The sequence below is a fragment of the Symsagittifera roscoffensis genome, chromosome 4 (assembly GCF_963678635.1).
Source record: "Symsagittifera roscoffensis chromosome 4, txSymRosc1.1, whole genome shotgun sequence".
NCBI lineage: Eukaryota > Metazoa > Xenacoelomorpha > Acoela > Convolutidae > Symsagittifera > Symsagittifera roscoffensis.
In genome coordinates this window covers 63152511-63166419 of record NC_087065.1, presented here as the reverse complement: position 1 = coordinate 63166419, position 13909 = coordinate 63152511, and the positions used below count along the sequence as shown (strand labels likewise).

At 35.3% G+C, this 13909-nt stretch overlaps 2 protein-coding genes across 3 annotated transcripts in view; both read right to left on the bottom strand.

Annotated features, from left to right (window-relative positions):
• The window catches only part of LOC134844272 (meiosis-specific nuclear structural protein 1-like), a 310596-nt gene that overhangs the window by 241181 nt on the left and 55506 nt on the right, over positions 1 to 13909 (bottom strand). The gene's annotated exons all lie outside the window — the stretch shown is intronic.
• Positions 47 to 13909, bottom strand: part of LOC134844986 (uncharacterized) — a 69362-nt gene continuing 55499 nt past the window's right edge. The window contains exons 2-4 of the mRNA XM_063861814.1: positions 1800 to 2085; positions 455 to 713; positions 47 to 255 (exon numbers count right to left, since the gene is read on the bottom strand). Of these exons, the coding sequence (XP_063717884.1) occupies positions 47 to 255; positions 455 to 713; positions 1800 to 2078 (747 nt within the window). The 5' untranslated portion in view covers positions 2079 to 2085. The remainder of the gene's footprint in view (positions 256 to 454; positions 714 to 1799; positions 2086 to 13909) is intronic.

The window sequence follows — 13909 nt, the reverse complement described above, 5'->3', positions numbered from 1 at the left end:
AAGCCAAAAAACTGAAAGCAATGACCACCAAATTCAGACAATTAAATCATAACTTGACTATTGAGGGAAAACTTAGGATAATAAACTGGATTATGCTTAAAATTGGGAGATACGAAACTTGGAGTATGTCAATACTTTCCTTGTGCGCGAATAGAACCGATTCGTTGGCGTGGATGTCGGTGACTGCCGATATGACATTCAGGATGATCACATTGTCTGGTGAAATATACTTCTCATAAAGACTCTTGATGCTGTCTGAAACAGAAGACTATTAGCTTTGGCATAACATCGAGTCTTCGTATTGGTATTTGATGAGTACGTCTCATCTCATAAGATCATTCAAGCACTTTAAAGCAAGAAATTTCAAGCACAACGCAACAGCTTTTCATGTTGTATGAGGTTCATAAGCATTTCAATCAAATCATCAACGCAGTTGTGTTCACAGTACACTTACTTTTGATTACCTCGTTTGCATAATTTATCCCGGGCAAGTCTACCAATGTGACGTCAGGGATGCCTTCCTTCACCACTTGCACGTAGATGGGCACATCGGATATCACATTTTTAGAGTTGCCTCCTCCATTTCCCCCACTGGACGAGGAGGAAAGAGATGACTGGAACACCGTTGCCTGACAGGTCTGAATTGTCTGCTCGATTTGGGAAAAGTCTGTGAGAGTAAAACTCCGCTCATCATTTGGCGAACTAATTGAGATCTAAATACATTCCTGGTTGGTCCTCACAAAATGTTTTTAACATCTATCTGCACCCTGAATTTAAAGAGCCTAACGTTCCCAAAAACGATTGCATATGATATAGCACAGAGGCTACGCGGACCTTCGCATCACTTGCGATACAACGCAAGCGCAGCATTGCAAGCTAGTGAATAGAAAAGAAGACGGAAATACTAAAATCGGAACAAAAAAAAATTTTCTTGCCGGAAAAATGAATTACTTTTCAGAAAAACAGCCACTAGTATCAAATATACTTCTAGTAATCACCGAGCGGCCACTAAGCCGTCAAAAAAAAGTTGACGCCCATTGAACTGAAAACAAAAACTGCCATAAGTATTTGTCAAAGAAATTTTCGAGAAATTAAGTTTTAAAACCTAGAAATATAATAATACAAACCTTAATTTTTCAAAAAAACAACAATCAATCAGTTTTTGCCTCTGAAGCTACATAAAATAAGATAACTACGCCGATAAAACAAAAGCAGAAATGATAAAGGCCGAACAAAGCCTTTTAGAAGAAAAAAAATAAATTATACAATGTCAGGGCTATTTATTGTACAAATTACAGGATTAAATCAACAGCTCTTGCATTTAAGATGAAAACTACTGACAAAAAAAATTCTCCGGTTTGGCAAGTAAGTCGACAAAACATTCGCAGACAAACGAAAGTCCGACTATTCAATCATTCCCGCTAATTTTTTAAACGTAGATACATACTGAAAAAATGCAAAGTCCGGCCTTGCTGCGGATCCCAGACCTTAGGGTATAAAGGCAAGCTAAAAAGCAGGTTAAATTTGTAGGAAAACTTTTCTATGGGGAAAAACTCTGGTTTCCGGTTACAAGACACTTCTTTCTTATTTCTGATATTGGGCAACCCGTGGACTATTTGGGCCTCCCGTGATCGATTTTGGGCATCCCTATGAATGGTCGGCTTTTTATTTTTAACTTATCTATACTTGGTTTATTATGTTCTATGCCTAAAACGAATGCAAAATATTGGGGAGAAAGCGCAAACATCCCGTGGCTGATGCGAGTTATAGAGTGAGATCGGAAATGAATTAGAACCAACCTTGGCATGAGGAAAATCTTTGACATTAGTTGTTCTCAGACTCCTGCATTGGAGTACGATAGGCATACGGGTCACAATATTTTCTCCTCTCGGAAGCCCAATTTGCACTAAGCTCTCTAGTACACTAGACTTGCCCGAACTCTGATCCCCGATTACAACAATCGATGTCGGATGCAGATCGGGATCATCCACCAGGTGGTGTCTAATTATATCATACTGGTCCAGAAGAGGTCTGATCTTAGAACTGAACTGAGAGCAATATCCAATTTCATCATTCATTATTCTAAAAGTTCCCTTTTTTCTCAAACTTTGTTGAACACAATACAATGTTCCTGTAAGAGAAACTGTTCCACCTAAATGAAGTATCAGGCATAATTCTGATAGAGTTTTATCATAATTACGGGGCCGTATAAAAAATTTGCTAGCTTTATTTACGTGTTATCGCGTGCTTTTTAAAACAAAATTTGCAATTAATTATTCAGGTTGACATATATTCAGCGCCCTTTAAGCTATGACTTACTTGCAAGAGCTCATCATAGAAATTGTACCACACGTACGATTTGAACCAGCAATCATATGATTGCTGAGCACCATCATTACCAGAGCGCCATAATGTTACATATCGTGGTTCTGAAAAAACTGGATGAGCATTTCGACATGGCCATTTAGTGACAGAAGCATGACTGTGTACCCATTTTCACTATTTTGTACACAAAAACTGAATAAAAGAGAAGTCAATTCTTTCGTTGAGCTCATTTACACACAAAATTTCTATATATTGTTGTGATAACCTTATTAAATAGCCTAATGGTTGTGATAAAACTATCAAATAGTTTCAGATTGCAGAAACGCATACTGGTCTTGTCTAAGAGATGATGACGAAAGCTAACTCTTCAGACTGCGACGTCTCATTTAAATCTATCCTAAACCTGATAATTGATGATTTAAAGCAAAATAGCGACCGATCAGCAACCAAACTGAGGAAATTGTGAAATTGAAAAACGAAGTGACGAGCTTAGAGGAGAGATTATGCGAACAAGGACGCTATAGCTCGAAAGATTGTATTATATTTGAAAATGCACCGTTTGATTTGAACAATGTTCGCTACAGCATCTGCGAATTCCTCGACAAGTGTCTTCAGATCAAGGTTAAACCCTGTGATATCAAGGTATGTCATCCCATCAACAAAGGCAACAGTCTCTATCCACCCACTGTGGTAGCCAAATTCGTTTATTCTGACGACAAAACCCCGTATACCACCGCAGGCAACTTCATGGACGTACCGAAAACCTGAATTTTAACAACAAAAAGCCCATCTTTATCCATGAACGTTTACCAAAGCGTGATGCAGATATTCAGAGAAAAGCCCACGATATGGGCTTTATCACTCCAACTAACAACTGTCAAGTAAAAAAAGATTCTGCTAGAATGGCGAAAACAAGCCATTATCAGTCCTATTTAACAATGAAAGAGCTTTACAAGATCTGAAAAACCGTGCAATAAAAAGAGCTCCCAGAAATCAAATCTTCAAATTACAGAGACCGAAGAATGATTCAAAGCAGGTGGCAACTAACTGATGAACACAAATCGTTCCAAAAAGGCTAAGAGGGGCAAATGACGAAGAAAGATCGGGAATATTAGAAACTGAACTGGAGAAATACAGCTCCAACGAAAGCAAGAAGCAGAACATCAATTCAACCCCTACTAGTGCTTTTACTGTTGAAAATGAGTGAGATTCAATCATCTTTTACTTTATATTTTGTATCGTTCTCTTAGTTGCCTTAAGAGCTGAAAGCGTTTATAAGTACATAACAATACCCTCCCGGTTTGATAGCTCTAACTGAGACTTGGCTTTGCGATAGTGATGACGTAAAATCTTTTGATATTGAGAAATTCTACCCTCCAGTTGTAGAAAATAGAGAAAACAGGGGGAGCGGTGTCGCCATCTATGTTAGCAAAAATCTCAAGTTCTCTTCTTTTGAAATTGATCGAATGGAGGCGATTGGAATTGACGTGGATTTCAATAAAAAAAATTCTCATCGGTTAATTTGCGTTTACAACACCCCACAAAATGATCAAACGAGCTTCTAATGAAAATAGAAAGATATCTTAGCAACAGAAAATCTATATTGGAGATTCTAACATAGATGTCAAACGAGTGTCGAACGAATCCATACAGTACATAGAATTACTCGAATCGTATATATATTCAATTTAAACAGAAAATCTTATTACCAGACAACCTACATTTTCATCTACCTCTATTGAAGTAATAAGTAACTTTGAAATTAAAGTAGAATTTTTGCACTGAGATATATCAGATCATAATCCTCTTTAAGTAGATATAAAAATTCCTTTGCCCGAAAAAAATCATATGTATAAGAAAAGATCATTAGCACATCTCTCAATTCCTGAAAACCAATGTGCATTTCTGTTAGAACTAAAGAATAATTTGAGCTCTTAAAGTCTTTCCGGTGATCTAAATAAACAAATATCAGATATGGTAAAAAAGTCAAAGATATGTTTGATACACATGCGCCTAAAAACTTATGGAACAAGAAGAAAACTGAATAACCCATGGATAAGCAAAAGTCTTAAAAGCGCCATTTTAAAACGAATCAGATTTCATAAGGTTCATAAGAATGACATGAGTAACGCATAAAACAAGTAAAAGCTTATTTAGGATCTTTAAACTGTTTCTATATGGTGATCAGAATCCTAATACTAAGATCGAAGAAAGCGAGGAAAATGCTAATAAACTACACAATTTTTTCTCTACGGTGGGTGATTCACTTGCAGTCCAGTTTGATAAAAAAATATTCAACCAACCATACCAAATGCTAGCGTCCATTCGTTCTGGCTAGAGTCAACAAGTTCATCAGAAATATCTACTTTAATCTGTAACCTGAAGAATAACCCTTCTTCTGGTCCAGATGGTATATCAAGCACCACTCTTAAAATGATTGAACCCGTTCTATCTCAAATAAACTGCCCCAATTTTTAATAAATTCATTGAGAAAGATATCCTCATAATTTTAAGGTCGCTAAAATAGTGGCACTTCATAACGGTGGCAACTTAGATAACAGTAACAATTATAGACCAATATCGCTGCTCATGACTAAGCAGTTTTCGAACGGCTAATCTACGACAGATTAGCCCATTTTTTAAACTGAAACTCGGTGTTTTGTAAGGAACAATTCCGTTACCGCAATGGAATGTCAACTATTGATGCAATCGCTCAAATGGTTAATCACACTCAAATAAGCTTCTTGAACAAAGAAAAGCCGAGCGGTGTTTTTTTATCTTAAAAAAGCTTTTGACACAGTAAATCAGCAGTTTTTGCTTTGTAAGCTCGAGCGATACGAAATAAAAGGTTTGCCTCTCGCTCTTAAAAATTGAACAGGGAGTACCACAAGGGTCAGTGCTCGGCCCATTGCTGTTTCTCATCTACACAAATGATCTGCGTGGGATTTGCAAGAAAACTAAACCTATACTTTTTGCAGATGACACAGCTATCATTGGAAGATCAATGAATGGTCATCTTAAAATGGACTTAAGCGCCGTAATAAATTGCATGTCCATCAATAATTTAACACGGAATAGTGAAAAACGAACATTATCATTTTTTCCAAAGTGTCATGCATTAATGAACAAGAAATTTCTCTGAGTAGTCTAGAAATAAAAATTTTAAATGATGTAAAATATCTTGGCTTGTGTGTCGATAACCGACTCTCGTTTGAGAATCATATCAATTTTGTTTTGAACAAGCTCTCAAGATTTTGTGGTTTATTGTACAGAATGAGAACTGTTTCCTATAGAGAACTGTTTCTTTTTAATTACAATAATTCCTTAAAAACCGTCATTCAATACGGTATTTAAGTTTATGGGTGTACTAATGAAAGTAAATTGAGTTCAATTGTCAAAACGCCAAAAAATATATCAGAGTCATTTTCTTTGAAGGTTACCGTGAAAGCGTTTATGAACTGATGGTTGAGAATGGGTTTGCTACTGTGATCGAGTTACATCTATATGAGCCCTTTAAGAGATCAATAAGCAATTAACTGGAGTTAGTAAATTCAATTTTGTCCATTTTAAAAAGAATCATCTAAATCTTCGATCATCATTTAGAGAAGCTAAGCTCCAAAACTTTAGGGGTGTAGGCATTCACTATATGCTTCAATTCAGATTGATAAAATGTATAACTTTTTCAATAGGATGCATTTGTTCGATAGAATTCAAGAGATCCAAAATAGGTACCAATTTAACAAACTCGTCTTTGATAATTACATACAAGATAAACAAGAGCTGCATGAAATCGATTTTTGATACGCTCATTTGATTTCTGCGTTGATGTTTTGCATCATTAAAAAATCTACCTCTTATAAACTTAACACTTGGTCTCACATCCGTTCAAGCTGCTAGACGATTAATTTCGGTCTCAGTTGAATTGGTCCCTGCCCCAATATAAGCTCTCCTGGAGCTTATTTGAGCATACTGCAGTAAGCAAAGCATGAATACGCTAAAAGCTCTGATGTCCAAGTGCTAGGAAATACTTTGCCTTTAGATTATCGGCAGAATCAAAAAGTTCCGATGTATTTTTTCAATTTGCGCAATATTATTCTTAAAATTTGGTAAAAAGTAAGAAATACCTCAAATAGTATATACAGATACTTATTGTGCACTGTTTCTCAACCCATCATTCGATCATCCCGTGATAGTTCGAGAATATTAAGACTTGAGAGATTTGATTTAAAAGTTCGAGAGATTTGATTTAAAAAGCTTAATTGAAAACCCCCCACACACACTTTTTCGAAGGCTGTAGAAAGTCCGGCAAGATAAAAAGAGTCTAGGGAATTACGAAGAAACATCGAGTATTGGGCGATTTTTTTTCAAAAATCGATAGAAGTTTTTGAGAACTAAATTTTTTAAAAAACTGAAAAAAAATTCCAAAGAGTCTCAAAAAAATAAATAAAAAACCCGATTCCAACAATTTTTTCATAATACCTGTTTTTATCAAACAGGAACAAATAAAAGTTACAAAGAACTATATAAGAGTCTTCACTACGTTCATTACTCTTAAAAACAAAGTGAACAAAATTTGTTGGATTTTTTTCAGACCTCCTAAATATCCAGCACGCTAATTAAAAGAGGAAGTGATGTTTCACGTGTATAAAGGCCACAATAAGATAATACATCTTGTTCCAATACAATTAGTTAAGATTTTGAGGTGGACTATTTCGCCATGACGCTACGCTTTAAAGGAAAATGGTGAATAGTGAGCAAAAAGTAACAAAAATTAAGATTAAGATTAATACCATTTTATCGACGGGGGAAAGGACCAACACAAGAGCTGTACAGCTCATCACGGCGATCCGCATTTTTTAGCCCTTCTCTATACGCATTTTTTAGCCCCTCTCTCTACGCATTTTTTAGCCCCTCTCTCTAACTTTGAAAAAAAACGCGCAGTACCTTTATCATTTCGAGCTTAGTACATGAATATATTTCAGACGGCATGTAAAAGTTAAATACTGTATTTGGATTAGCAGCATCAATTGTAATCTTGCGCTCGATCATATGCATATACTTCAACAAAACAGAAAATGAACGCGAATATTTGCGGCTTAAGTGGGAAAAAGTGAGCGCTGCGAAAAATATGTTGTTAATCTTATCAATCTTTTTCCTTTATAACTGCTTCAGTAACGTTTAACGGCACTCGGGCATTCTGGGCTTTCCCCCGACCTGAGCAGCCTTGTTGATTATTGTTCCGAGCGTTTGAAAAATGGCGAGTAACTTTGTATTCGGGTGTTTTACCTTTTTCTTTGTTTTTCACGCAAAATCAGCAACCACGCGTAATCATCGCAGAGAGTTAAGTGATATATCAGTTGAAAGCCCTTTCAGCCGTGATTCGAATGACCATAAAATTGCCCTTAGCCAAAAAAATTCCCAGTGTCGAGAAAAATTTTTTGTTATTTTTGATTTATCGTCCAATTTTGAGTGAGCGAGCAGGCTCAAAATAGCTTCTTTTAATAGCTTGAAGGCTAACATGTGCTTACTTTAAACGGTAGAAACTTAGTTTTAATCGAATAAAATTTGTTTTTAGTATTTTTGCAGCTTTTTGGAAACAAAAACGTCAAAAATTCAAAAAAAATTCATATGAATGTCGAAAACGCCTGAGCTGTAGTTTTTCGTTCAGATCCTTTTATACACCACCCAGAAGCAACGATTATAATTCGACAAAAAAAAATTTTTTGTTTGTAACTTTTATGACTGGTCGGAAAATTATGAGCTACATGCACAATAGCCGGCTGTCCTTGTTAACTGTAGGCAATCGTTTGTTAAGAAGTATAGCGTAGCAGCCGAGCATACTATTGGATACTTGGTATAGGTGTAAACCCTTCTTTGCTCTATCTGCAGCTCATTATTTGGTGATATATAGCAATCGGTGGCAGATTCAAGCTAATTGGTTAGATCACTCATTGTTATACTTCGAAGTGTTTGTAATTTATTTCAAAGCCAAACTTGTTGGCAGAAGTGTAAATTTTGATTTTTGAACAACTTTTTCTCTGACAATTTTATCAACATTTTATTTATAAACAAAAACTATCTTAGTAGCATGTAAAAGTGATTGAAAATTAAAGGACTATATTATCGATAAGAGATCTCAAACTTAATACATGCACTACTCAAATATTTCTCAAAATTACGACCTCTTGTACCATATCACCCATTATTCGAAGCAAAAAAAAACGTTCGCACACCTTTACAATAAGCTACAATCATAATCTGTACAGCAGTTAAACAAAAAAACATGACCAACTAACAGTTGGAAAAGAGCAATGAACGCAAGGAAACTGGAAAAAAAGCTGACTTGTTTTTTCAAGAGCCTTCAGCTATTGAATAGATGGCCTTAAAATCTTTGAATTTGTAAAACAATTTATTTATGATGGACACTTTTTTGTTAAAATTAACCCAATTTGAGAAAACTGGATCAATAACTAAACTTTTATTTCGCTGGGAAATCTGATAATTATTTTCCATTTTCGAAATCAGAAGTCGATCACGTTTTTCATGCCCTTTACACTTTTGCTGCTCGATAGACGAATTTGCCTTCCTTTTAACAATGGAAATGCACTGAATTTATAAAGAAATCACAAGGTCAAATCATCACTTGCGATATAACTAGATCTAACAAAATGAATAAAGAAATAAAATTAACCAGGTGGCGACAAAGCCGAAAAAATTTCAGCCAGAAACTCTTCCGGTCAACGTTTTTCTCATTTCAAAACTAATTAAAGATTCCTACGTTCCCTTTCCCCCCGTTAACATAAACAAGCACACAAAAACATTTTTTGCTCATCAAACGACGCAAAGAGGCTGCTAAGCCGATATAAAAACATAGCCGATCGAAGAACGCAAGTAACCATAAAAAACACTGACTTTGTTGAAAAAATCTTTCGCATTTCAAAGAAAAAAATAGATGCCTTTTAATCTCTTTAAAATTCTAGAACGAGTAAGCATTGGCGCTTTTTTGATAAGATGAACCCAACTAGAGAAAACTGGATCAGTAGGTAAGGTTTTTGTTCCGCTGACAATCTAAAAATTAAATTCCACTTTTGCAACTAGAAACCATTCACGTTTTTCGCGCCATTCCACGTTTGTATTTTGAGAGTGCTTTTTACGTCACTTTCAGCAGATGAATTTCAATTGAACTCAGAAAGTTCATTATAGCAAAGTGCATCAATATTTTAAGACTTTTTCCTGAAAAATAAAATCAGCAAGACCTATATAAGAGCCTTCACAACAAGACGAAACCTATCAAGCCGAAAAAAACCACGAGGTAAAACACAACCATCTTAGAAAAAAGCGGGGGGGGGGACGTAAAAAAGTATTTTTCTTGAAACGATACAAAAATTGGTCACTAAGTCGATAAGAAATCGGCCGAAATAATAAGTGCTGAATAAATTTTTTAGGCCAAAAGGAAATACGAAGTCAACAGTAAAAAAATGATTGCAAGATGTGGCAACTCAGTCGACAAAAACTAAACAGCCAAATAATTGGCCGGCAAAATTTTTAAACCACAATATTTCCCGTTTGAAAAAAAAAGGTCTTGGTCAGATTCGCACCCAGAAACTTTGCGTCCCTGGCGTATTCGTTATCTTTGCTCTAAGCGAGCCGCGAACGCTATGAAATTTGAACACAGAGGCAAAGCGTAGCTTCGCATCACTTGCGGTTCAACAAAATCGTTAAAAAACCTAAATTTTTTAATTCGTTTTTTTTTTCATTTCACCAACAATTCAGATTTAGTAGGTTAGTTTTTGAGTAAAACAAAAAAAATCAAAAACAGGTCAATTATTCCTATCCCCCCACGCAGATTTTCCAAAGGGTTTAAGCCAAAAGAACCAGGAGAGATGCAGGCATACAAGAAATAAAGCGTCTTTCTATGGATATTCATTCTTTGAAAATCGGCAGAAAGATTTTTGAGAAATACTTTTACAAAAATTGATAAAATTAGCAACTGAAAAAAATTTACGAAAAGCGTAAATAAGGCCGACAATCTTTAAGCAGACACCAGGTGAGCAAAAAAATTATTTTTGCAAAAAAAAAAACAATTGAAATCTCCAAGTTCCCCGTGCCACTACCCTGCTAGTACTCACCCAGCAAAAAAACTTGAATTTTTGTGAAATTGAGCATGTCATGCAGCTGACACCCTCAAGTTCATGACAATTCAAAATTGATTCCACTGATTTTGTTTAAACTAGTTGTTGACACGAAAAAAAAAGCCTACATTCCGATTTGATAAGGCCTGCTAATCGCAAGCATAATTACAAAAGAAACAAGGCACCACTAAAGATGAGTCCAGAAATCCAAATGAGACGAGTCCAATGAACAAAAAAATTTATGGTAAAAAAATCTAATACTCGATTGCATTACCCTTGCTTACCGCCAGGGTTGAAACGCTACACACTAAACGCAACCGAAATCATCTCACAGACAAAAAACAAGGCAGACAGGCAAACCACACAAGACACAAGTAATCATGCTCCTTAAATGAAATTTTTGGAGATCTCTTTAGCGAATCATACAAATCTCTGCTACGTATGTGCGTGATGAGGCAAAAACAAAAAAGTTGAAATAATGTCCAAAAATCAATAAAAGTCTAAGCTTTTGAAGTTACGCAAACAAATTTAAATAAAGAGAACTATTCGGCCGAAATTATGAATAAATCAAATTCTTAGTCAAACAATTTCACGAAGCCGTCATCTCCAATATTAAAATAGCCGCATGAAAAGAGAAAAAACATATCCAAAAACTCTTTACGTTTCAGTTTCTGCAAAGTGGGTAAGAGACTAAATCTCCTAGCAAAACTTTGGTGCAGACAACAACAAAAAAACTTGACAGACGCACATTGAGCCAAAAAAAATTCAAAATCATTGTTGAAACAACGAAAAACGCATGTAGACTATACGCGCTAGTAGTAAGTAAGACTGCACTAGTATCAGGAGGGTTCGCGATTTCTAGATGGATCATTGCATGTAGGGAATAAAAGTTGCCCTTAAAGATCCCATGAAAAAAACTTATTGCAATGACTTCATCTGATCTGATCCCAATGTAAGAAAAAATTTTTTAATGAAACCTATGTATCAGCTGACACAAAAGTATCCAAAGGCACCGAAGGGAAATTCGCGCTCCCTGTAGTTGATATATGATTTGATGCATACTAAATAACCATCACTCCTTCGGTGTGCACTTATCTAAAATGAAAAATTTAGAATTATGGAAATTCACGCAAGAAATACGTTTAGAAACTGTTCGGATAAAGGAACCTGTTTTTATCTATACACACGCTGTACAGCGAAAGAATAACTAAGTTTCGAATTTGATTAAGCTGTGTTTTTTAGCCTAGCAACATCAAAATTTACAAAATTACAAAGTCTCGCAGCATCACTTGGACAACAAAATTTTGCAACATTTGTCCTTTATCAAGAATATACAATAAAAAAAGAGTTGAAATGTACCTCAAATATTCATATGAATTACCTATCGTGTAGCGCAAAAAAAACTAGCGTATATGTGTAGCGCACCTCCGATGCTCCAATCAAACAGATAAATGAATATAAAAATTGCTTTCAGAAAAAATTGAAAAAAAAAAAACTAATTTTAACTTTAAGGTTCCTTGTAAACTGAAAGGGTCTCCAAAAATACTGGGTTTCAGATCTTCGGTTTTTTAAACTCAGACGCAAAATCCTAAGGTGGCCGACAGCATACGACCTATAAGGATAGAGGTCATATCAGCATCTGCTGGTTTTAACCTGTATTCAGCACACCAAAGGCTCGACCAAAGGCTTTGTTTTTTGAAAGTTAACACTTGAATATCTTTGAAAAACTATAGAAACGTCATATCTCGGAAACTGAAAAGGCCGAAATATTCAAAATTGAAGGCAGGACTTGCAATTAATTGGAGTACTCTGAGAGCACCCCACTCTAGGGTTAGGAATTTCAAATCTCTGCTACGTATGTGCGTAATGTGTTTTAGTAATGGCACAAACAAAGTGTCCAATCTTTTAAAGTTATACAATCAGATTGAAATAAAGCGAACATTTTTCGCCCGAAATTAAAATAATTCAAATTCTTAGTCAATCAATTTTACGAAGCCGTCAACTCCAATATTCAAATAGCCACAAAAAAAAGACAAATTAGCCGAAATCAAAATATTTACGCTTGTTTGGCTGCAGAGCGTGTAAGAGACAAAATCTGCTTTAAATCGTATGATATTCAAAACAAAACAAAACTTTGACAGACGCACAATTAGCCAAAACTAACTTTTTAAAAAACATTTGGTTGAAACAAATAGCATAGCCAACCGAAGATTCGAAAGGAGTAATGAATTGCCTTTTACTCTCTTTGAATTTCTAGAACGATTTATGATTGGAATTTTTTGATAACATTAACCCAACTTGAGAAAACTGGATCAACAGGTAAAGTTTTTATTCCGCTGGAAATCTAAAAATTAAAATCACTTTCGAATTTTTGCGCCATTTGTACGCTATTATTTGGAGAGTGTTATTTAAGTCACTTTCAGCAGATTCATTTCAATTGAACTCAAAAAGTGCATAAATAACTAAGTGCATCAATATTTAAAGACTTTTTCCTGAAACAAAAATCAGCTAGACCTATATAAGAGTCTTCACTTCGTTAATTACGCTCAATAAACACATGTAGACTATACGCGTCAGTAGTAAGTAAAATTGCACTTAGATCAGGAGGGTTGGTGATCTATACATGGATCACTGCATATAGGGAATAAGTGTTGCCCTTAAAGATCCCATGAAAAAAAACTTATTTCAATGACTTCATCTGCTCTAATCCCAATGAAGGAAAATTTTTATTGACACCAATGTATCAGCTGATACAAAATCGTTCAAAGGCACCGCGCGGAAAATCACCTTCATCATAGTTAGTCTATGAATTGATGCATGCTAAATAACCACCACTCTTTCGATGTGCACTTATCGAACATGATAATTTCAGAATTGTGAAATTCACGTAGGAAACACGTTATGAAACTATTCGGGTAAAGGAACCTGTTTTTTGTCTAAAACTGTTGTACACCGAAGCATAAGTTAGTTTTTATTTTAATTGAGCTGTCGCTTTATAGCCTAGCTACATCAAAATATACAAAATTACCAAGTCTCGCAGCAACAAGTTGTCCAGTCAATAATAAAAAATAGTTGAAATCTGCCAGAAACTTTCATATCGCTTAACGAGCGTGTAGCGCAATAAAAAAACAAGCATGTAGCTCACCTCTGATGCTTCAAACAGATTAATGAACATTAAAATTGATTATAAAAAACTGAAAAACTTAATTGCAACTTAAAGGTAAACTGAAAGGAAACTAAAAGGCTTGAATCTCCATAAATATTGGATTTCAGATCTTCGTACTTTTAAACTCAGAAACAAGAACCTTAGATGGCCGACAGCATACAACCTATTCGGATGGTGATCTATTAGGATGGAGGTCACATCAACAACTGCGGGTATTAACCTGAATTCACCCCCACCAAAGGCTCGACAATTTCAAACTTTTGAAAAACTATAGAAATGTCATATC